This window comes from Eulemur rufifrons, chromosome 2 (genome assembly GCF_041146395.1).
Source record: "Eulemur rufifrons isolate Redbay chromosome 2, OSU_ERuf_1, whole genome shotgun sequence".
NCBI lineage: Eukaryota > Metazoa > Chordata > Mammalia > Primates > Lemuridae > Eulemur > Eulemur rufifrons.
The window spans coordinates 49,918,356-49,941,489 of NC_090984.1; the positions used below are offsets into that span (position 1 = coordinate 49,918,356).

The 23,134-nt window shown below is 40.1% G+C and overlaps 1 protein-coding gene across 2 annotated transcripts; it reads left to right on the top strand.

Moving 5' to 3' along the window:
- The first annotated feature begins 1,668 nt into the window (after window positions 1-1,668).
- Window positions 1,669-18,945, top strand: NDUFAF1 (NADH:ubiquinone oxidoreductase complex assembly factor 1). Of its 2 annotated transcripts, XM_069461237.1 has the most exons (5): window positions 1,669-1,714; window positions 5,923-6,586; window positions 9,611-9,796; window positions 17,553-17,627; window positions 18,706-18,933. In XM_069461237.1, the coding sequence occupies exons 2-5, from the start codon at window positions 6,011-6,013 to the stop codon at window positions 18,853-18,855; spliced, it is 987 nt and encodes a 328-aa protein (XP_069317338.1). In that variant the 5' UTR covers window positions 1,669-1,714; window positions 5,923-6,010; the 3' UTR covers window positions 18,856-18,933. The 2 variants fall into 2 exon arrangements, with proteins under 2 accessions (XP_069317338.1, XP_069317346.1); XM_069461245.1 differs by lacking the exon at window positions 1,669-1,714 and having other exon boundaries at window positions 5,922-6,586; window positions 18,706-18,945.
- Window positions 18,946-23,134: the final 4,189 nt, after the last annotated feature.

Sequence of the window (23,134 nt, forward strand, 5' to 3'; positions counted from 1 at the left end):
TGTCTCAGCCTCCCAAGTAGCTGGGACTACAGGCATGCGCCACCATGCCTGGCTAATTTTTTCTATATATATTTTTAGCTGTCCATATAATTTCTTTCTATTTTTAGTAGAGACGGGGTCTCGCTCTTGCTCAGGCTGGTCTCGAACTCCTGAGCTCAAACGATCCGCCCACCTCGGCCTCCCAGAGTGCTAGGATTATAGGCGTGAGCCACCATGCCGGGCCCAGCTCCCTTCTTGGAGATATCTTTTGTAACTCATTAAGAGGCCTAAGGCTATGCAAGACAAACCTGCAGGTCCTCAATTTACGAAACAAATATATGTCCCACTGTTTGTCTCTTCCTGATCTAAAAACATTCAAAACCTTTAGACAAAAGCTTCATTTTTAACCAATTATAAGTCAAAGAGTCTTTAAACCCACCTATAGCCTCAACCCTCTGCCCTCCCAACCCGCTTTGAGATGGCCCGCCTTCTTGGGCCAAACCAATGTATGCCTTCCATGTATTGATTTATGACTTTACCTGTAATCCCTATCTCCCTGAAATGTACAAAACCAAACCATAACCCCACCACTGCAAGTCCACTTGCTCAAGGTTTCTTGGGTATGGCTCCTGGTCACAGTCCTCAAATATGACTCAGGATAAATCTCTTTATTTTACAGAGTTTGGCTTCTTTTCCCCTGACATTGGGACTTAGAGAAGGAGAATATTAAATTGTGGGCAGATAACTAATATTTGAAACTAGAAGAGACGGTGCAGGCTAGGCTATGAAGATAGCCCAAATTTAAGGTTGTGGGAAGAGAACAGAAGAATTAGTGAAGCAGGGAGATGATAGGAGGAGGTAAGTATACAGTCTAGAGAAGTCAAGCAGAATTTTAAGAAGGAAGAGGATTTGGCCTGGACACCAGTGATGGAGGAAACCTGAAAAAGGCAATTGTATTTGGTGAGTTCTTTCGGAGCCTTGGAAAACTACAGTGTTAACGAGCTATACGGTCTAGAATCCACGCTGGGGGCCATACCAGGTGCTGGGGAAAGGAAGAACAGCACAGTTCTGGACCCAAGAAGCTCACAGCATGGCGAAGGAAGTACGAAATGAATGAATAATTAAGATACAATGTTGAAAGTAACTTTAACAGAGGTGTGCTCAGGATACAATAGAAGCCCTGCCGAGTGGCGACCCCGCGGGGCGGGATTGGGGAAGGGCTGGTAGGACGTGTAGCTGTCTGGGTGTGTGGTGGGTCTTCAAGGATTCATGGGGGGGCAATTCCAGCAGAACCGGTCTTCCAAGGCCTCAGAGAACTCCTGGGGGACTGCGGGGAGATGAAGCACCAGGGTGTCCAGACTGCTGGGGCGAAAAGGCGTTTAGCAATAACTGGGTCCTGAGTGAAAGATGCAGGAATGGAGTTTGCAGCCTGAAGGGATGCAGGAAGAGGAGGCGAAAAACTTTTCTAAATTCTCCCCATTTCCTCACATATGGCAGAATAGATTAAGAGGGGTGGAAGCCGGGCCTTTTGGGGACAGGTAGACCAAAACCTCAGTTTGCCGGACTACGGAATCCTTGCTATCTTTCTTGGGACTTCGTACCCGGCCGGAACTCCAGTGTTCAATGACTAGTTGGCGCCGGAAGGGAAAAGTAGATGGACCTACAAAGGAAAAGTGGAGAACCCGGCGGGGAAGAGTGGGGACCCAGACGGAAACCAGCCTTAAGCTGCGGGGAGGTAAGCGGTCTCTGGCTAGCTGTCGGTATGTTGGGGATGTGGGAGGGTGACACAGTCCTGGCAGGTGAAGGTTGTGGGGGCCCCACCACGGCGAACGTCCAGCCTCGCGTGCCGGGCATCGAGTTCCGGGCTACTTCCCGGGCTCAGATCCGGAGCTAAACACTGGGGCTGTTGAGTTTTGTCACTTAGTAGCTGTGTGACCTCGGATAAATTAATCTTCAAACTTCCGTTTTCTCGGCTCTATAATTGGAATAATAATAGTACCTCTCTCGGGATTGTTGTGAGGAGTCTATGAAAATGCACTTTGAACAATTTCTGGCACCTTGATATGCAACCTTTGCTAGTACTACTCGCTTATAGCTGCGTGGATTACGTTGTCAAAACTCACTGTCAAACTCAACCCGGTATTGTCAAATTAATAGGTTAGATTTTATGTTTATTGGTAAAAAAAACAAAACAAAACCATGAAACGAAACATTTATAATTAAATTATATTATTACAGAAGTAACACTACTAAGGTTTTGGAAAATAGGATAAATAATGTTACTTATAATTCCATCATCCTACACATTACTTTAAGCTCTTTTTGTCATTCCCCCCCTCCAATCTTTTATGTCTGTATATTTTATACTTGTAATGTTAGCATATATGCCATTTTGGTTCCTCCTTATTTGCCACTTAATATTGTAGCCTAATCATGGGGTTCATGAGAATCATTTTTATGACTGTACAATATTTCATTTTATGGGCTTGTCATTTGTTTCCAAAATTTCTGCACATGAAGAGGTAAAATCATTTAAGTGCAACCAGTGAGGGAAACTTAAATATTACCCATGATTCCAGGACCTTAGATGAACTGTTTTTATTTTTTCTGGTTCTCTTATGTTTTTAGTCCATGTAAAAACATACTGTTACATGGTTTTCATTTATCAACAAACGTTACTTTTATCTTTCCTTATTTTTTCTTCTGAACTCTTTGGTACAAACAAATATTACTGAGCACCAGTTATGTTCAAGCCAAGCCCCTAAGGTTAAGGAACTCAGGCCAGTTAGATAGATAAAAGCAAGATTCTAATATTATGTAAAGTGTGCACAGGTTCTTACGAGAATATGAAGGAAGAGCAGTGTCAGTACCCTCAAAGACCACCAGTAACATGCCTGGAGTTGAACAACTTGGATTTATTACCCTCTGGAAGAATGCACATCATGGGGAACCATGGGGCATCTCAGTAAGAGGGTGTTAGAAGTGACTTAACTGGTTTAGGTTTGTGTTAGGTGATTTTAGGGAGGGTACTGCCAGGAGGTAGAGGCCATTTTATAATTGGGAGAGAAAATTAGACTTGAGGCTAATGCTATGATAGGGCAAGATGTAGCAGTCACTCACATTAGCCAAGATTGTAGAATGTTTGATCGTTTTTATGGTTTGAACAATATTCATGTTTTTTGCTGTGTTCAGACATTATTTATGTAGCTGGTCTTATTGGGGCTGAGGGTGTTGCCCATGGATGTAAGAAATTAAGCCAGGAAAGTGGGCACATTTTGGAGGGCCTCATATGCCATTTCAGGAGTTTAAATTTCTGGAGGGAATTGCTGAAGGGAGGATGGGGGGAGTTGCCATCATATTTAGAAAAATCCCTCTTGTTTCCAGACAAAGAATGGATTAGGAGAGGAGATCAGAGTCAGAGAGATGAGTTAGGACTTTGATATTTAGAGAGTTTCATGGGCCAAGAAGGGCGTCACCTGGGAGTTTGTTAGAAATGCAGAATGTCAGGCCCCATTCCACCTGCATTTTAACAAAATTCCCAGGTGGTTTACAGGCACTTTAAAGTTTAAATTTCTTTTTTCTAGGGAAATTACAGTAGTCCTAATAAGAAGCAATAAGGCTCTGAACTAAGATACTTGTGGCAGAGGTACAGAAATGTGGAGATATATTTGTTCAACAGATACAAGAAGTCAGGCATAGTGGCATGTGCCTGTAGTCCCAGCTACTTGGGAGGCTGAGGCGGGAAGATCACTTGAGTTCAGGAATTTGGGGCTGTAGTGAGCTATGATTGGGCCACTGCACTCCGGCCTGGGTGACAGAGTGAGACCCCATCTTTAAAAATAAAAACAAAACCCAAATACTATGATGCCTCTTGCATGCTAGGCACCATATTGGAAACTGGAGTTACCACAATGAAAATAGTTTTTCCCTTCAAGATACTTCTAGTCTGGTAGGAGAGAGTGACAAATGAACTGTTATATCAGGAAAAGGGTAAGCCCAGGATACAATGGGAACATGTCGGTGGAGCACTGATCTTGATGGAATTGGGTAGTCAAGGAAGGGTGCTTGCAAGGTGAGTCCCAAAGGAGGTTAGCCAGACAAAATCGGTAGAGGGCATTCCTGGCCTAGGAGCAGCAATCAACCAATGCCTGGGGCCTAGAGAGGGTATACTGGGTGGCACTTGTTGGACCACAAGTATTCTCTGTGATTAGAGCATGGAGTGGGGTGTGACTGGAGGTAAGATTGGAGAGTTGGGCAGAGGCCAGATCTGGAGGAGCCTTGTAGCCCCTGTGGAGAAGGTTGGGCTTTATTCTGAAAGCATTGGGAGCTCCTGAGGGGTTTTAATCAGGAAAGAGAAATTTCTAAGCTTTGTGTTTTAGCCCTTTCTAGATGCTGATTGGTGGATGAGGTAGGGATGGGGTTGTGAACCTAGAGGTAAGGAGCAGCGTGCAGTGATCCAGAAGAGAAAAGGTGACCTTTCTGGTATGAGGAGTGAGGAAGGAAGGGCATTCCAGAAGAATGACAAGTCCTATGTTGTAGTTAGAGTGGTCTGGGTGACATTTTGATGTGGATTCTTAAGCAACTAAGGCAGGTGAGCTGGATTGTTGGATTTTTGTCATTGTGAGGGTTTTTTTGGGGGGATGGTTTCAGTGTTCCATTTAGTTTCTCATCTATTGCCATGTTCTGACTGGTGTGTGGGTTTTTGTTTTTCTCTCCCCTGATCTCTGGGGCTGGGATAGAAGAAAAACAAACTGGGATTGCATATTTTATTTCCTATTAGGGGTAGCTGTGTTAGATAGGAGAGGGGACTATTTTAGCCTTCCTGGTTCTGCCAGTACTCATTAATGTTGCTGCTAAAGGCAAAGTTGTCACTTTGTTAGAGCTACCCTATAGAAGTTATATTGCTAATGTCTTACTTATAGAGAGGCAGCATCATCTAGTGGAAGGACTTTAAGGCCAGAGGTCTTATTCCAGCTTTGATACTGATTAGTGTTGTGATCTTAGGTAAGTCACTTCACCTGTTGGTGTCTGTTTCCTTTAGAAAGGAAATATTTACCTGACATGTTTCACAGGATTCTTATGTGGATTAAATGAGATAATAAATGTCTAGGTGATTTGAAAATACGAAGAGTGATATCTAAATGTGATGGTAGTGTTGCCACTATTATTTAGGTTCTACCTTTGAGGAGCTCAAATAATGACTGATGTAGTGAAATCCTGATTAGTCAAAATGTGGGCCTTGGACTAAGAGTATAGCCATGAAGACTCTTGGAGATCTCATCAGACTTGCAGAGTCAGAGATACCTCTTTTATTCATTATTCCATCTGATCTTCAGAGGAACCTCTTAAGGTACATAGAGGAGATATTGATACAGCCTTACTTCCTGAAGAAATAGAGACTTCAACAAATCAACTGGTTTGGTTTACCTGAGGGTAAACAGTTTTATTAGGTTTAGTTATTTGAAATTGCAATATCATAGTATTTACAGCCTAATAAGTGGGCAGAACTAGGTGTCAAGTCTAGGTTTTCTGGCTCTATTTACAATGCTCACTGTAGCCCCTGTTTTTATAGATGAAGTGCTAAAATGTAAAGTCAGTTGGCCCAGGTCCTAGTGAATTAATTGAATATTTTATTTTAGGAACTGATTGTTTCTTTAAAAATCCAGCATAAAAATTTCCTTCAGAGGTGACACAATCTCTTGAGGTAGCTTTCAACACATACTTGAGTTATTTTTGGTTTGATCATTACCTCCATGTAAATGGGGCCTGTGTTTATATCCATCTTAGTATTTTTTGCACTGCATAATAGTAGGCGCTGGGTAAATGTTTTGTAGAATCAGAAAATAAGGTCATGAATTTCACAATACCTAATTTCTGTTGAATTTGAAATTGTGATACATTCATTGCTATACTGGTAACTCTTCAATGTCTCTTCTGTTATAGGTAGAATTGGGCTATTTTGCTGAAGCTTCTTTCCCTGGTAGCCTGGGGAGAAATTTACATTTTGACTTTTTAATTTTTATTTTTTACCATGGCTTTGATTCACAAATTGCTGAATGGCACTTATATTCTCAGAAAATGCCCAAAGCGAAGTACTGCCTTGCATCCATTTTTGGGTATTCACTTTGCAGACTATTGTTCCAGTAGTCTTCAGAAACCAGTGGCTGCTCCTGGCAAAGCCTCCTCACAGAGGAAGACTGAAGGGGGTTTGGAGGGACATCACCAGAAAGAAGTTGCCTTGGATATAACTTCTCCTGAGGAGAAGCCTGAAGTTAGTTTTGATAAAGCAATTAGAGATGAAATGATGGACCATTTTAGACGTTTGAAGGATGAAATTGTGAATCATTGGATAGGGCCAGAAGGCCGCCCTCTGCATGAGGTCTTGCTGGAACAAGCCAAGGTCGTCTGGCAGTTCCGTGGGAAAGAAGATTTGGATAAGTGGATAGTGACTTCTGATAAGACGATTGGAGGCAGAAGTGAAGTGTTCTTGAAAATGGGCAAGAATAACCAAAGTGCATTGCTCTATGGAACTCTGAGCTCTGAAGCACCTCAGGACGGGGAGAGTAGCCGAAGTGGGTACTGCGCAATGATATCTAGGGTTCCAAGGGTAAGTGAGGCCCAGGAGCCACAGTTTTCCAGTGAACTGCAGTGAACTTCATCATAGCATGAGCTATAGCAGACAGCTTTTATTTCTGTAAATGAAAACACCTGGCATGTTATATACGTGGGCATCTCACCTTTGTATGGGGATACATAACTACTGGGCACAAGTGTAAACTGGAAGCACAGTGGGGAAGTGATTCCTGAGGAAGAGTTACTTGTTTCTGGGCATCACTTCGAGTCAGGGAGGAACATTCTTATGTTTGAGGAATCCTGAGAGATTAGACATTTCCCATGTCTGGGAAGATTTGCATCTTATATAACATAGACCACAACATCTGTAATGGTCAGGGCTTCCTTAGAGTAGGGTCAACCTGTGGCTTTTTTTTAGGTAAATTTTTTACTTTAGAATAGTTGTAGACTTGCAGAAAAATTGCAGTTGCAAAGATAGTACAGAGAGTTTTCATACACCCCTCACTCAGCTTCTTCTATTGTTAACATCTTACATTAACTATGCTACATTTGTGATGATTAAGAAACTAACATTGGTGTATCACTACTAACCAAATTCCAGGGTTTATTTGGATTTTGTTGTTTTCTTCACTAATATACTTTTTCTGTTCCAGTATCCCATCCAGGATACCATGTTACATGTGATTGTCGTCTATTTTTAGTTTTCTCTGGTCTGTGACAATTTATCATTCTTTCCTGATTTTTCATGAGGATCTGAGATGTATTACTGGTCAGGTTTTTTATAAAATGGCCTTCAGTTTGGGATTTTCTGATGTTTTTTTCTCCTGGTTCTGTGTTTTTAGGAATACTATCACAGAATTGAAGTACCCTTTTCATTATATCATATCAGGAGTACATGCTATCATCACTAATAACATTAACTTCAATCACCTGGTCAAGGTAGTGTTTGCCAGGTTACTGCATTGTAAAATTACTGTTTTTCTTTCCGCAAGTCACTAAGTGCAGCCCATATTCGTGGTGGGGGGTGGGGAAGATTAAGCTTTATCCCCTAGAGGGTAGTATCTACATAAATTATTTGGAATTCTTCACTAAGGAGGATTTGTTTTGTCTCCCACTTTATTTATTTGTTCAGTCATTCATGGACTCATACTTTGGATTATAATTCAATACTGTGTTACTATTTTGTTGCTCAAATTATTCCAGTTTTGGCCCTTGAGAGCCTTTTCAATTTGGCTCCTGCCCCTTTGACATGCCCCCTCCTTTTGTTTTTTGAGCACTTTTTAGCACTACAGGATGCTCTAAGCTCATCTTGTATTTTTCCTATCTGAGCCTTAGAATTAGTCATTTCTCAAAGGAGCCCATTTTTTTGGAAAATGGTATTAGGCACCAAGATCTGGGTGCTGGGTGTGCTTGTTGCTACTGGGTTGTCACTACTTCCAGGCCCTCAGTGGACACAGCTAGGAAATACATATATGCATACTAACCTGTGTGTACACATGTCTGTAATTCTCTATCTATCTATATCTGTATTACACTAAACATGAGTTCATACTGCTGACTCTGACTCTGATCCACTACCATGTGGTTCATTCTAGCCTTTCCCCCTTGCTTATCTGTAACTTCCCTTTCTAACAGTGAGAAACATGTGTCCTACTATCCACTATCCATTTATTTATTAATTCAACCTGGTATATATGTAAAGCAGTTTCAGAATTCTTTTTTTTTTTTTTAATTTATTTTTAAGGCTAGTCAAGTGAAGCAGTGGGAGTGGAGAAGGAACAAGGGAGTTTCAGAATTCTTGAAACAACTTACTAGCTACTGTGTTTATATACAGTTTCTTTTATTTTTAGTCTTACAGTGTCAAGTTAAGACACTGTTTTCAAAAGTTATTTAGGGTAATTCCCTTGTCTCCCCACTAGCCTCTGACTTTTGTGAATTTTGCTGACCTGTTGTTTCAGGGCTGCCCTGGACAGACTCCTATGCCTGACCCTGGCCACAGCCCCTGGATGTTTGCCTGGATATTGTGCTTTAAGGAGAAAAGCGAGCATCAGGAGTAATGTTAGGCTCCATCTAATAATGAAAAAGAAAGATATGTGCTCTTTCAGACTCAACAAATGATACATAGTTTTTTCTTTTCAGGCCCTGAAAATCCACAGAATGGATTTGGTCAGTCCAGAGTAGTAGATAATTCTATGCCAAGATACCCATTGTGGAATAATGAAAATAGTAGATAACATTTATTAAGTGTACCCTGACAATTCTATGGGGCAAGATCATCCCAGTTTTATGGACGAGGAAACAGGGTGTGGGGAGATTCAGTAACTTGTTCAAAGTTACACAGTGAGTAAACATTAGTTTATATATGAGCATTACTATTCTTGAAATCAGAGTACCCTTGAGATTGCTGTAAATAAATGTCTTTGGAAATTAACACTAAATTCCATTTTTGAAGAGAGAGTGTAGGTAGTTGTTAAGCATACAGATTTTGGAGTTATACAGCACTGGATATACCACTATTAGCTGAGTGCTCAGTTTCTTTATCTGTAAAATGGGGTAATATGGTAATACCTATCTCATAGGGCTGTTGTGAGAATTAAATGAGATTATGCATGCAAAATGCCTATTGTAAGTATTCAGTGGATTCTAACTATTGTTATTAAATATTGCTTTTTTAAAAACTCAAGCTATATTTTTCATAGTTTTCTGACATATAGAAAGGCAGTTGTCATAAAATGGGCCATTCAGAAGCCATTGCTCCATAGGACCAGGACAGAAAGTACATTCATTTCCATTTAGCAAATACAAGTGAGTGCTTACCCCATGTAAACACTGCCTTGGGCCAATTGTGTCTTGAACATTACCTTAGAAACATATAGCTATGTCAGTATTTTGTGCTACAGTAATAATCACCAGGTTTATCTGCCTCTATGATGGAAGAAAGTCAAAAAAGACAGAAGAAGAGTTAGTGAATCCGTTTAATACTGCTGACTTGGTGATGACTCACATTTTGCTAATAGTGGAGAATGAGGTAAAATTAACTTCTCTTTCTATATCTTAGGGCGCTTTTGAGCGGAGGATGTCTTATGATTGGTCGCATTTCAACACTCTGTATCTCCGTGTCCGTGGGGATGGTCGGCCTTGGATGGTGAATATCAGGGAGGACACAGATATAATCCAGAGGAAGAATCAGATGTACAGTTACTTCATGTTCACCCGTGGGGGGCCCTACTGGCAGGAGATCAAGGTAACAGCACAAGTCTTTACTGTTTATGAAAATGAGGTCTTTTGAGATTATGGTTACATTGTAGTTTCCTTTTTCTTACTAATCTTTCTTGGAAGGTGTGGGTGGGGTGGGTGGAAGGAAGAGGACCTAGGGGAGAGACTTACATAAATGACTTTTTCTTTTGTTAATGTTAACTTACTAACCAGTAAATATTTTTGCTAACGGTATGGCCAGGTCCATGCTAATTCACAGGTACATCTGTGTTCTGTGCCCAAATAGATGTTTCTTTTTAAGTTTTTTGCCATGTCACCTCTTCCAGGTAACTCTACCAAGCTAGAGTCCCCAGCTTAGTAGAAAGGGTCCCTTGAGAGGAATAAATACTTTACATTTCACAATTATCAAAATTTTTATTTCTCGGTAATATAAGGAAGTCTTATTTTATGTATGAGAAGAAACTTTGAGTAGGTAAGCAATGTTAACTTGAAGGAGAATAAGAAGAAAATTCAGAGATTGAGGGAAAAATCAAATGACCTCCTTTCTTTTGCCTATTGAAGGTTTTTTTGTTTGTTTGTTTGTTTGAGACAGGGTCTTCCTCTGTTGCCCAGGCTAGAGTGCAGTGGCTTGATCATAGCTCATTGCAGCCTCAAACTCCTGGGTTCAAATGATCAAATGATCCTCTTGCTTCAGTCTCCCAAGTAGCTGGAACTATAGGTGCACACCACCATGCCCGGCTACTTTTTCTATTTTTTGTGGAGACGGGGTGTAACTCTTGCTCAGGCTGGTCTTGAACTCTTGACCTCAAGCAATCCTCCCGCCTTGGCCTCCCAGAGTGCTAGGATTACAGGCATGAGCCAATGTGCCTCCCCACCCCCATCTTTGTGATTTTGACTTAACTACCTTATATGTATAAGTGGAATCATACAGTATTTGTCTTTTTGTGACTGGCCTATTTCATTTGGTATAATGTCCTCAAGGCTCATCCATTTCCTTCCTTGTCAGAATCTCCTTCCTTTTAAAGACTGAATAATAATCTATTGTATATAACACTAAGTGTGTACATTTTTAAGGTCTTTGATACACATTGCCAAATTATTCTCTAATATCACTACCATTTAATCATTAGCAATTACTTTCTCTCCTGAAAATATATGTAGTCTCAATCTTTGGCTGGAAAGGTTAGTTGTTGTAACAGCTCTCTTTAAATTATTAAGGAAAAGAGTCAGGGAAGAGATTTTAAAAAATTAAATGTTGCACATGTGTTGCCTTCAGTAGGAAAAATTAAAAAATAAAATAAAATAAATAAAAAATTAAATATATTAATTGCTGTTCATTTCTTCATGGATAATTCTCCTTTAGTTAATGGCGATGATATCTTCAAATATTTATTGTGATCGTAGAGAGAAAACAGGGTAAACAATGGAGAAATTGTGTATATTAGTTTTCTGTCACCTGTGGAAAGAGAACAACTGTTTATCCTTTTCTTTTAATGCAAGCTTTACAGATTTAAAGTTCCTTCTTAGTCTACTTTTTTTTCCAGGCTAAATAACCCAGTTCCCTTGATGTAGTCAGTGTTTTTAGAGAATTCTGTGCCAAAAAGAAAAGAGATTAGTTTAAGTATACCAGTGGGGTGGGTGACACATGTACCTTGAACGGCAAGCAGGTAGTGACGATTGCATATATGAACTATATTTGGAGTGAGATGGAGGAAGTGTCAAACCGGGATGCAAAATGAGACATTGGCAAGGGGGTCTCTATCCAGTTAGTTGACAGAAATGAAGGGAGCAGGTCAAATGAGAACTTGAGGACATTTAGATTTGCTGTGTGAGCAACATAATCTTGTGCAATGGTGGTTTATTATATAAGCTTTGGATTGAGTCTTTTTTTTTTTTAATTTTTTTAAGTTCCTTTTTTTTTTTTAAGAGGTGAGGTCTTGCTATGTTGCCCAGGCTGGACTTGAACTCCTGGGCTCAAGTGATCCTCCTGCTTCCTGTACTGAGATTTTTAATCCATAAACTCAAAAGAAAGCCCCCATTTTGCTCATGTCATAAACCTAAGGGTCATCCTTGCTTCCTGGCTCCTTCACCCCATATCCAGTCTATCACCAAGACCTGTCATGTCTACTTCCAGAATACGCTCAGAATCTGACTATTTCTAGTCATGTCTTCCACTCTCACCCTAGTCCAGACATTTGGATTACTGCAGCAATTTCATTATTGATTTTCCTGTTTTTCTTCTTGCCCTGCTAAAATCCACTCTCCACAGAGCAGCCAGAGTGATCTTTCTAAAACATAGTTCAGATAACATCACTCATATGCCTTAGGACCCTCCAGTGGTCCCATGACAATATTTAGAATAAAGTCTATGGATTGTGAGGTTAAGCTTAGGTAAAATAAATAAATAAAAATAAAGTCCAAACACCTGAACATGGCCTGTGGGCCTACAGTATCAGACCTCTGTCTTCATCTTCAGTCTCCCCTCCTGTTTCCCTCCTCCACACTGGCCCCTCTTCTGTCTGTCAAACTCATATGTACATTTTTAAGGTCATTTCCATCTCAACCTTGTACTTAGTTGTTCTGCTGGAATGCTCTTCCCCCGTATCTTCACCTGCTTCCTCTTTCCTACCATTCACCTCTCAGCTCAAAAGTCACCTCAGAGAGGTCTTTCCTGATCCCTCTAACTAAAGTTGGACCCTCTAACCCAATCACTTGTTTTCTTTGAGACCGTCTTATTATGTTGCCCAGGCTGGTTTTGACTCCTGAGCTCAAGCAGTCCTCCAGCCTCAGCTTCCTAAGTAGCTGGGATGACAGGTGTACACCACCATGCCAGGCTTGAATTGAGTCTGCTTTTATGTCAAGAATGTTTTTATTGGCCGCATGCGGTGGCTCACGCCTGTAATCCTAACACTCTGGGAGGCCGAGGCGGGTGGATTGTTTGAGCTCAGGAGTTCGAGACCAGCCTGAGCAAGAGCAAGAACCCGTCTCTACTAAAAATAGAAAGAAATTATATGGACAGCTAAAAATATATATAGAAAAAATTAGCCAGGCATGGTGGCGCATGCCTGTAGTCCCAGCTACTCGGGAGGCTGAGACAGGAGGATGGTTTGAGCCCAGGACTTTGAGGTTGCTGTGAGCTAGGCTGACAGCCACGGCACTCACTCTAGCCTGGCAACAGAGTGAGACTCTGTCTCAAAAAAAAAAAAAAAAAGAATGTTTTTATTGATAAATAGTTTCAACAGTGAATTTTATTTATTTAAATTCATTTTTATTTTTTGTCTCAAAAATCAAAATGTTCTAAAAAGACGTACATTGAGAAATCTCACTCCCACTCTTATCTCTGTTCACCCTGGTTCCTTCCCACCCTCTATAGGTAATCACTTTTATTAGTTTCTTGTGTAATATTGTAGTTTCTTTATGCAAATATAAGCAAATATGAATATACTTACTTTTCCCTTTTTTTTATTATTTCAATCAGCTTTTTCAGGTTGAATCCCTTTAACTTAAAAATAAAAATAGTATACTCTGTACATCTTCTGTATTTATTTATTACATTTTTAAAATTTAGGAATATATCCTGAAGAGCATCTACATAATTATTTTCCATCTTTTTTTTTTTTTTTTTTGAGACAGGGTCTCACTCCATTCCCCAGGCAAGAGTGCAGTGGTGTCATCATAGCTCCCTGCAGCCTCAAATCCTCAAGCAATCCTCCTGCCTCCTGAGTAGCTGGGACTATAGGCACATGCCACTACACACCACTCATTTTTTTTTTTTTGGTAGAGACAGCGTCTCACTATTGCCCAGGCCGATTTCAAACTCCTGGGCTCAAGCAATCCTCCTGTCTCGGCCTCCCCAAGTGCTAGGATTACAGACATGAGCCACCATGTCTGGCCCATTTTATTTTGTTTGATATTTCATATTGTGTGGATATTCTATAGTTGATTTAATGAGTCCTATATTGAAGGACACCTAAGTTCTCAATTGCCAGTATAAAAAATATAATGAATAACCACACCCAAAGATCACTTTGTATACATGTAGGTGCTTTTGTAGGCTAACTTCCTACAAGTGGGAGTACTAGGTTACAGGGGAAATGCCTTTGTACTTTTGATAAATATTGTTGAATTGTCCTCCAAAGGATTTGTTTCATTTTTGCATTCCCACCAGTAGTGAAACGGCTGTTTCCCCACAGCCTCACCAGTAGAGGAAGTTGTCAAACTTTTGGATTTTTGCCAATCTGGTGAGACATAGTAACTCAGTGTAGTTTTGATATTGTGAAATATATATTTGGTCTTCATCCTGCATGGAATCTCTGGAGTGATAAGAGTATCTTTTGTATGCTAATGATGATTGTTGGCTCCTAGATAGCTTCAGGATGGGAGCTGGTAATAGGAAAGACCACGGCATGATTAGAAAGTCCCACCCCCCAACCTCTGGGGAGGCTTGAGGGGCTCAAGGTTGAACTAATAGCCAATGATTTGATCAGTCATGCCTATATAGTGAAGCTTCCCTAAAAACCCAAAAGGATAGACTTTGCAGAGCTTCTGGATAACTGAACATGTGGAGGCTCGTGGAGGGCGGTGCGCCCAGAGTGGGCACGGAAGCTCTGTGTTCCTTCTCCCATACCTCATCCTGTGCGTCTCTTCCATCTGGCTATTCTTCTGTGTCCTATGTACCGTCCTTTATGATAAGCCAGTGAATGTAAGTAAAGTGTTTCCCTGAGTTCTGTGAACTACTCTAGTAAAGTAATTGAAGCTAAGGTGGGGGTTTTGGGAGCCCCAATTTATAGCTAGTTAGTTAGAAGTATTTGTGACAACCTACTATTGACAATTGGCATCTGCAGTGGGGGGCGGTCTTGTGGGACTGAGCCCTCAACCTGTGCTATCTCCAGGTAGATAGTGTCAGAATTAAACTGAATTAGAGGACGCCCAGTTGGTGTCCACTATAGAATTGATTGCTGCTTGTCGTGTGGGGAGAAATCCCCACAAATTTGGTCACTGAAGTCTTCTCTGTTAATTGTTGAGTGAAGAGAATAGAAAAAAATAGTTTGAGTGTTTTCCAGTCAGCTGTAGAATTGCTTGGTGTTTGGAGAAAACCCCACATACACCAAGTGTCAGAAGGGTTGTGTTGAGTGGTGTGTGATTATAAAGGGTAGGAGAAACAATTTAGTTTTTTCTTCTATATCCTCAGAAGTTTTGCTTTGTGTTTCTCTTGTTATGAGTGGGATGGAATATCTCTTCATATGTTTAAGGGCCAAATTTTTTGTATTTCTTCTTCTGTGAGCTGCCTGTTGATGTCTTTTCTGTTGGTTTTCTTTCCCCACAATATCTAGAAACTCTTTAACTATTTAGGAGATTACCTTTTGTCTGTTATATAAGCAACTGCTATGCTTTATACAATTGCAAAGTAAAAAAGAGTCCCTCCTCCTCAAACTCCCATGCCTACTTCCCAGAGGTGAGAACTATTAACAGTTGTTGGTGTATCTTTCAAGACATTTCTGTTAGAATAATTTTTTTTCCTATTTTCCTTAACATTTTATTATGAAAATTTTCAAACATGCATAAAACTTAAAATTGGATAGTGACTATCAAGATAGCTACCACCTACACTTCTCAAGAAACGTTCTGCTGTGTTTGCTTTATCACATCTTACTCACTTATCCTTCCCGCTATGCATCCATCGGTCTTTTTTTTGATTCATTTTAAAGGAAGTTGCTGACATCAGTACATTTCACTCCTAAACATTTCAGCATGCATACCATTAGACTTCAGTATTTATTTACAGTTTTTTAGGCCTTTTTTAAAAAAAACCTAAATGAGTTTATACTGTCTCGCTCTGTCACCCAGGCTGGAGTGCAGTGGCATGATCATAGCTCACTGCAACCTCAAACTCCTGGGCTCAAGTGATGTTCCTGTCTCAGTCTCCCAAGTAGCTGGGACTACAGGTGTGAGTCACCATGCTGGCTAGTTTTTAAATTATTTTTTTTATTATTTGTAGTGACAAGGTTTCCCTGTGTTGTCCAGGCTGGTCTTGAAGTCCTGGCCTCAAGTGATCCTCCTGCCTTAACCTCCCAAAGGGCTGGGATTATAGGCGTGAGCCACCATGCCCAGCCTATATCTTATTTTTTTTACTAATAATATATCACAGAGATATTCTCTTTGCATCCTGTATAGATCTACTTCATTTTAAAAATGGCTGCATATTCACTTGTGCAGATGTACCGTAATTTATCTGTTACCTTGTTTTTTCATTTTACATTTTTTACAGTTAGAAAAAGCTGTATCTTTATGTATTTTTCAGAGATTATTTGTAACATAAATTCCTAAATGTGAAATTGGTATGGCATTTCAAATTTTGCTACATATTGCTGTATTTGTTTTCTATTGCTACATAACAAATTGCCACAAATTTAGCAGCTTAGAACAACACGCGTTTATTAGTTCACAGGTCTGGAGGTCATAAGTTGGGACACAGTGTGACTGGGTTCCATGCTCAAGAGCCTGTAAGACTGAAATCAAGTAGTCAGCTGGGCTGTGTTCCTTTCTGGAGTCTCTGGGGAAGAATCCACTTCCCAGCCCATTCTGGTGGTCAGCCAAATTCAGTTTCTTATGACCGTAGAGCTTTGTGTGAGTCTTTGCTTCCTTGCTGGCTGTCAACCGGGGGCCTCTCAGCTCCTAGAACCTGCCTGCATTCCTTGTTATGACGTCCCTCCATCTTCAAAGCCAGCAATAGAGAATCTCCTTCCCATTGAATCTGTCTCATGAAATCTCTTTCACCAGTCCCCTTTATGGGCTCAAGTGATTGTCAGGCCTACAGAGGATAATCTCCCTTTATTTTTAAGGTCAGCTAATTTGGAATCTTAATTATATTGGCATAGTCCTTTCACAGCACCACTGAGATTAGTGTTTGGTTGAATACCTGGAAGTAGATGTGTATATACCTGGGGTGGAAATCTTGGGGGCAATCTTAGAATTCGACCTACCACAATTGTCAGCTGCCCTCTAAAAGAGTTGTGCTAATTTACACTCCTACTAACAGTATAAATGTGTGCTTGTTTCTCACTGTCCCTATTTTTCTATTTGGTTGTTTAATCTTTTTCTTAGTTGTTTGATTTTTTTATTTTAGAGCTAGGGTCTTGCTATATTGCCCAGGCAAGACTTGAACTCCTGGACTCAAGCCCTCTCAAGTAGCTGGGATTACAGGCAGGCACCACCATGCCCTGGCTTTTTAGTTATTTGTAAAAGATCTGTTTAGGATACTAGCCTCTTGACCATAAATATTGCAAATATTTCTTCCATAGTTTACCCTTTGTCTTTTGCTCTCATAGTTTTATCTTTGATCCAAGTAGTTAGCCTGTTATAACTGCAGATATTGACCAGGAGTGGTGGCTCACGCCTGTAATCCCAGCACTTTGGGAGGCTGAGGCAGGAGGATTGGTTGAGACTGGGAGTTCAAGACCAGACCAAGCAACGTAGCAAGACCCCCATCTCTGCAAGAAAAATAAAATTAGCTGGATGTGGTGACATGTGTCTGTAATCTTAGCTACTTGGGAGGCTGAGGCAGAAGGATCCCAGGAGTTCAAGGATGCAATGAACTATGATTGCACCATTGCACTCCAGCCTAGGCAACAGTGTCAGACCCTATCTCTAAAAAACAAAAAAACAAACAAAAAACCCTCAATGCTGCATATATTAAATAATTTTAGAATTAAATTTAAATGACTATTCTTTTATCATTGTATTACTTACATTTCAGCTATGAAGTAAATGGTTTCTTTTTTCAGATTCCTTTTTCCAAGTTTTTCTTCTCCAATCAAGGAAGAATCCGGGATGTTCAGTCTCAGCTTCTGCTTGACAAGGTAACATTTTCCTGTACTTTTCACTCAGAACGGTATCATCTTTAGTGAAGCAGAACTCCTATGAGTCCAAGTCTATGCTGGAAGGCTAACAGATCAGAAATGAAAATTCTCAGCAGGTGTGATGGCTCATGCCTGTAATCCCAGCACTTGAGGAGGCCAAGGTGGGTGGATTGCTTTAGGCCAGGAGATCAAGATTAGCCTGGCAACAAAGCAAGAAACCCCATCTCTCCAAAAAAAAAAAAAAAAGGGGGGGAGGGAGGAAGGAAGGAAGGAAAGCCAGGCATGGTGGTGCACACCTGTAGTCTCAGCTACTTAGGAAGCTGAGCCAGGAGGATTGCTTGTGCCCAGGAGTTTGGGGTTCCATTGAGCTATGATGATGCCACTGTACTCTAGCCCAGGCAACAGAGTGAGATCCTATCTGAAAAAAGAAAGGAAAGAAAAGAAAAAGAAAAACGAAAATTTCTACTCAGGGCCATTGGCCAATGCTGTTATACCAAGACATGCTGACTCAGACCTATCTTGTGAGCTAAACCTCCATCTTGGAGGAATTTTAGTATGACCATTTTTTTAGTATGACCATTTCTTGTGAGCTAAACCTCCATCTTGGAGGAATTTTAGTATGACCATTTTTTTTTTAGTATGACCATTTTTAGTATGACCAGTTTTAGTATGACCATTTTTTTAGTATGACCATTTTTGGAGGAATTTTAGTATGACCAATTTTAGTATGACCTCCATCTTGGAGGAATTTTAGCATGCCTACATTTTATTTTAGCTTTAAAATAAGAGTTCAAGAGAGCTTCAAGGAACCTCCATTAGGCATCCATGTTGTCCTTACTAGTCATAAATGGCACCACTGGAAGGGAAGAGGAGAGGAAGTAGAATGTGAAAAGAAAAGCAGTCTCGTATTTCCTCTTATAATTTGCTACAGCATATGAGAACTACTGTATATTTGCTAAGGGCTAATAGTATAAAGACACAGTTTTGGTAATCACCTCATGGGATTTTAAAACTCCAGGAATAACATCAGTAAATCAGTGTATGAGATTTTAATCAATTTCTCTTATTTTAAATTTAGATCTCTTCCATAGGATTTACCTTGGCTGATAAAGTGGATGGTCCATTCTTCTTGGAAATTGATTTTATTGGAGTGTTTACTGATCCAGCCCACACAGAAGAATTTGCCTATGAAAATTCTCCAGAGATTAGCCCAAGACTTTTCAAATAAAGATCATGTGTAGTTTTGTATTATTAAACTAAGGGTAGTAGCATCTGCAGTGATACAGACAAAATAAAATATTTCTTTAATGGCATCTAACCAATGGCTGGTATGAAACCCAAGACAAACCTAAATGCTGTTGCTGAGAGGGCCCAGATAAGGGGAATACAGCATGAAACCAGGTTCTGAGCTATGCTTTAGTTCATAGAAGGCAAGTACTGGTGCAGAGGAACTGTGTAAAAAACTGTTTTGGGTCAGAATGGTTCCTATAAGAACATTTCCTACACTGGGTAGTTTCCAAAGCAGAGAATCTCTGAGATGACTGTTGATGGCCTTCTACCATTCTGTTCCTTTTAGGTTTCTTCTATTTTCCAACCTATCTTTGAGGAAAGGAGACTGCTAAAGAATAAAAACGCCATAGAAGTCACTGGGAAGTGAGATACCTACTTACAGAACTTGTCCTCCAAAGATGCATAATCCTTGCTATTTCTTACTATCTATCTGGTGACTTCTAATGTAACCACTGGAGGAACTAAAAGGATTAGACTACTTACTGTCCCCAAAGCTTCCCGAGTCATTTAAGTATTTAGAGATCGGATATGCGAAAAATAAGACCCTGATTAACACAATTTAAATTGATCAGTTCTTGTCAGCTTAGAGAGAGGAGAAGGTGGGAAACAATAATATAGCCGGAGTACCCTGAGCCAAGTTTACAAAGAAACAAGAGCTACACAAAGCTAACAACTTTTTCTTTCTTTTTTTTTTTTTTGAGACAGAGTCTCACTCTGTTGCCTGGGCTAGAGTGCCGTGGCGTCAGCCTAGCTCACAGCAACCTCAAACTCCTGGGCTCAAGCGATCCTCCTGCCTCAGCCTCTCGAGTAGCTGGGACTACAGGCATGCGCCACCATGCCTGGCTAATTTTTTTCTATATATATAATTTTAGCTGTCCAGATCATTTCTATTTTTAGTAGAGATGGGTTCTCGCTCTTGCTCAGGCTGGTCTCGAACTCCTGAGCTCAAACCATCCGCCTGCCTCGGCCTCCCAGAGTGCTAGGATTACAGGTGTGAGCCACGGTGCCCGGCCAGCTAACAATTTTTTCAACATCTTGGGCTAAAGTCCATTTTGTATATTTGTACATGATTATCTTTTTTAACAGCTTTATTCATGTATACTTTATATATCAAAATTTGCCTGTTTTAAGTATACAGCTCAATGATTTTTAATATTTACAGAATTGTACAACCATTACCACAATTTTTTTTTTTTTTTGAGATGGTGTCTCACTTTGTCCCCAGGCTGGAGTACAGTGGTGAAATCATAGGTCACTGCAGCCTCAAACTCCTGGGCTCAAGTGACCCCCCTGCCTCAGCCTCCTGAGTAGGTGGGACTATAGGTGCACACCACCACACCCAGCTAATTATTTTCATTTTTTGTAGAGATGGAGTCTTGCTATGTTGCCCAGGCTGGTCTCAAACTCCTGGCCCCAAGCAGTCCTCCCACTGGGATTATAGGTGTGAGCCACCACACCATATATCAGGCCAGTATTGGTCTTATATCCTGCAACCTTATTTACCTTATTAATTCTAGTAGTATTTTAGTGAATTCCCAAGGATTTTCTGTATATAAGATCATGCTATTTTTATTTTTTAACAGCTTTACTGAGGGATAATTGACCACACTAAATTGTATGTATTTAATGTATATAATTTAGTTTTGACATGCATATGCCCTTGAAACCATCAAGACAAAATGATTGCAGCCAGCACAGTGGCTCATCCCTCAGCATTGGGTGCTGGGAGGCTGGGGCAGGAGGGTCACTTGAGGCCAGGAGTTTGAGACCAGTCTGAGCAACATAATGAAACCCCTTCTCTACAAAAAAAAAAAAAAATAGAAAAATTAGCTGGGCATGGTGGCATGCACCTGTTGTCCCAGGTATTCGGGAGGCTCAGACAGAAGGATCGCTTGAGCCCAGGAGTTTGAAGTTGCAGTGAGCTATGATCAAATCACTACACTCTATTTTGGACAACAGAGTAAGACCCCGTCTCAACAAAAGAAAAAATAATGATTGCAATCCTACTTACCCACCCAACTCTGGGTAATCACTGATCTGCTTTCTATCACTATAGATTAGTTCATATTTATTAGAGTTTAATATAAATAGGATCATACAGTATATACTTATTTGTTGGTGTGGCTTGTTTCAGCAGTTACTTGAGATTCATGTGTGTGCTCTACTGTATGTCAATAGTTCATTCTTTTTTTTTTCTAAGTAGCATACCATTGTATGGATATCCCCGACTTTATCAATCCATTCACCTGGTGATGGACATTTGGGTTATTGCCAATTTTGGGGGTTTTTTTTTAAATCATTTTTTTTTTTTTTTTGAGACAGAGTCTTGCTCTGTTGCCTGGGCTAGAGTGCCGTGGTGTCAGCCTAGCTCACAGCAACCTCACACTCCTGGGCTCAATCCTTCTGCCTCAGCCTCCCGAGTAGCTGGGACTACAGGCATGTGCCACCATGCCCGGCTAATTTTTTTCTATTATATTTTTAGCTGTCCAGATCATTTCTTTCTATTTTTAGTAGAGACGGGGGTCTTGCTCTTGCTCAGGCTTGTCTCGAACTCCTGACATCGAGCGATCCTCCCACCTCGGCCTCCCAGAGTGCTAAGATTACAGGTGTGAGCCACTGCGCCTGGCCCCCTCCCACTTTCTTGATTTCCAATGAGTTTTAGTTCCATATGTACACATAAGTGTTGTTCGATTAGTTCCATTTTAATGGTGAGTACCTGTGGTGCTTATTTTTCTATTGTGATACTTAGAATGATCTCCAGTTCCATCCAGGTTAATACATGAGATATTTGTTCACCACTTTTTTTTATGACTGAGTAGTACTCCACGGTATGTATATACTACATTTTGTTAAATCCACGAGTGTTGATGGGCACTTGGGTTGTTTCCACATCTTTGCAATTGTGAGTTGTGCTGCTTATTGCCAATTTTTGACCATTACAAATCAAGCTACTGTGAACATTTAAGTATTTTTAGGAACATACATTTTCATTTCTCTTGGGTAACTACCTATGAGTGGCATGGCTGGATCACAGGGGTAGATACACAGTAACTTTTTAAAGAAACTAGCAAACTATTTTCCAAAGTGGTTGTGCCATTGTACCTTCCTATCAGAAGTGTATTTAACTCAGAGCTTTCTTCATTGATCGGATCTTTGCCTTTTGATATGAAAATTTGAATTTTTTAAGTACCTAAGAGTGTGCTATGTTCTAAAGACTCATATATGCAAAACAGGAAACGTAATAAAGTCTGAGAAGTGCTGTGGGAAGATAAAGTAAGCCTACAGCCATTTCTTCTTGAGGTAGATATAGTGGTCAGGAAAGGATGCATAAAGGGTACCTAGAAATTCTTAGCTTAGCCGGTCAACTAAATCTTAGAAGACTGTTTACAAAGAATGAATCTAAAATGAGAAAAAAATTTTATTTATGACAATCTTCAACAGTACAAAACTTAGAAGCTCTACTGAGGTGCAAGGAACATGGATGTGATGCTAAGCAACTCTATTTTTTTCCATAAAATGTGTAAGATATGAGTATGATGGAGCATTGTAATCCTGAAAGCAGTAATCCTCATATTTTAGTAGAGCCCTGTAGCTTTTATTTTAAAATAAGCAAGGCCAGAATGAACTATAGAGTTTTCTTTTTAAGAATATAGTGAGTAACAGCAAGTACAGGAAGTGAGCTGAACAAAAGTACATATAAGTATAGACAAAACATTTTTCACCTAGGTAAAATATCGATGCCATAACCAAACCATATGGTCCAGATTTATTAAGATTACTAGATTCTCTAGACTAGAGGATGCAGCAGTGGCCTTTGTATCCTAGCTTACCCTATTAGCTTGTTCAAATTCTACTGAAGCTTGTATAACTAAGCTGCTGTCAGTTAAATGCTATTGCCTAGAAGAGGACTGCAGTTCTGTTAATATTACAACTAGCAGGGGAACTTGACATTAAGAATCTAGGTTAAGAATCTCTAGGATGGTTCTCATTAGAAAACTGACTTAGCTAAAAACCATTTCAAAGAATTTGAATTTGTGAGCTTTAAGGTGAGTCTTTTCAGAGATGTAGCACATGAAGAACCCATGGACACTATGCAGATTATGAATAGTTAACAGCAGAAAAAGATATTTTGATTAAAGCGAGAAAGACAGTATAAAAATATTTACAAAAGGAAAACAAGTTCAGAATGAAGGAATTTACAAGATGTTCAAAAATTA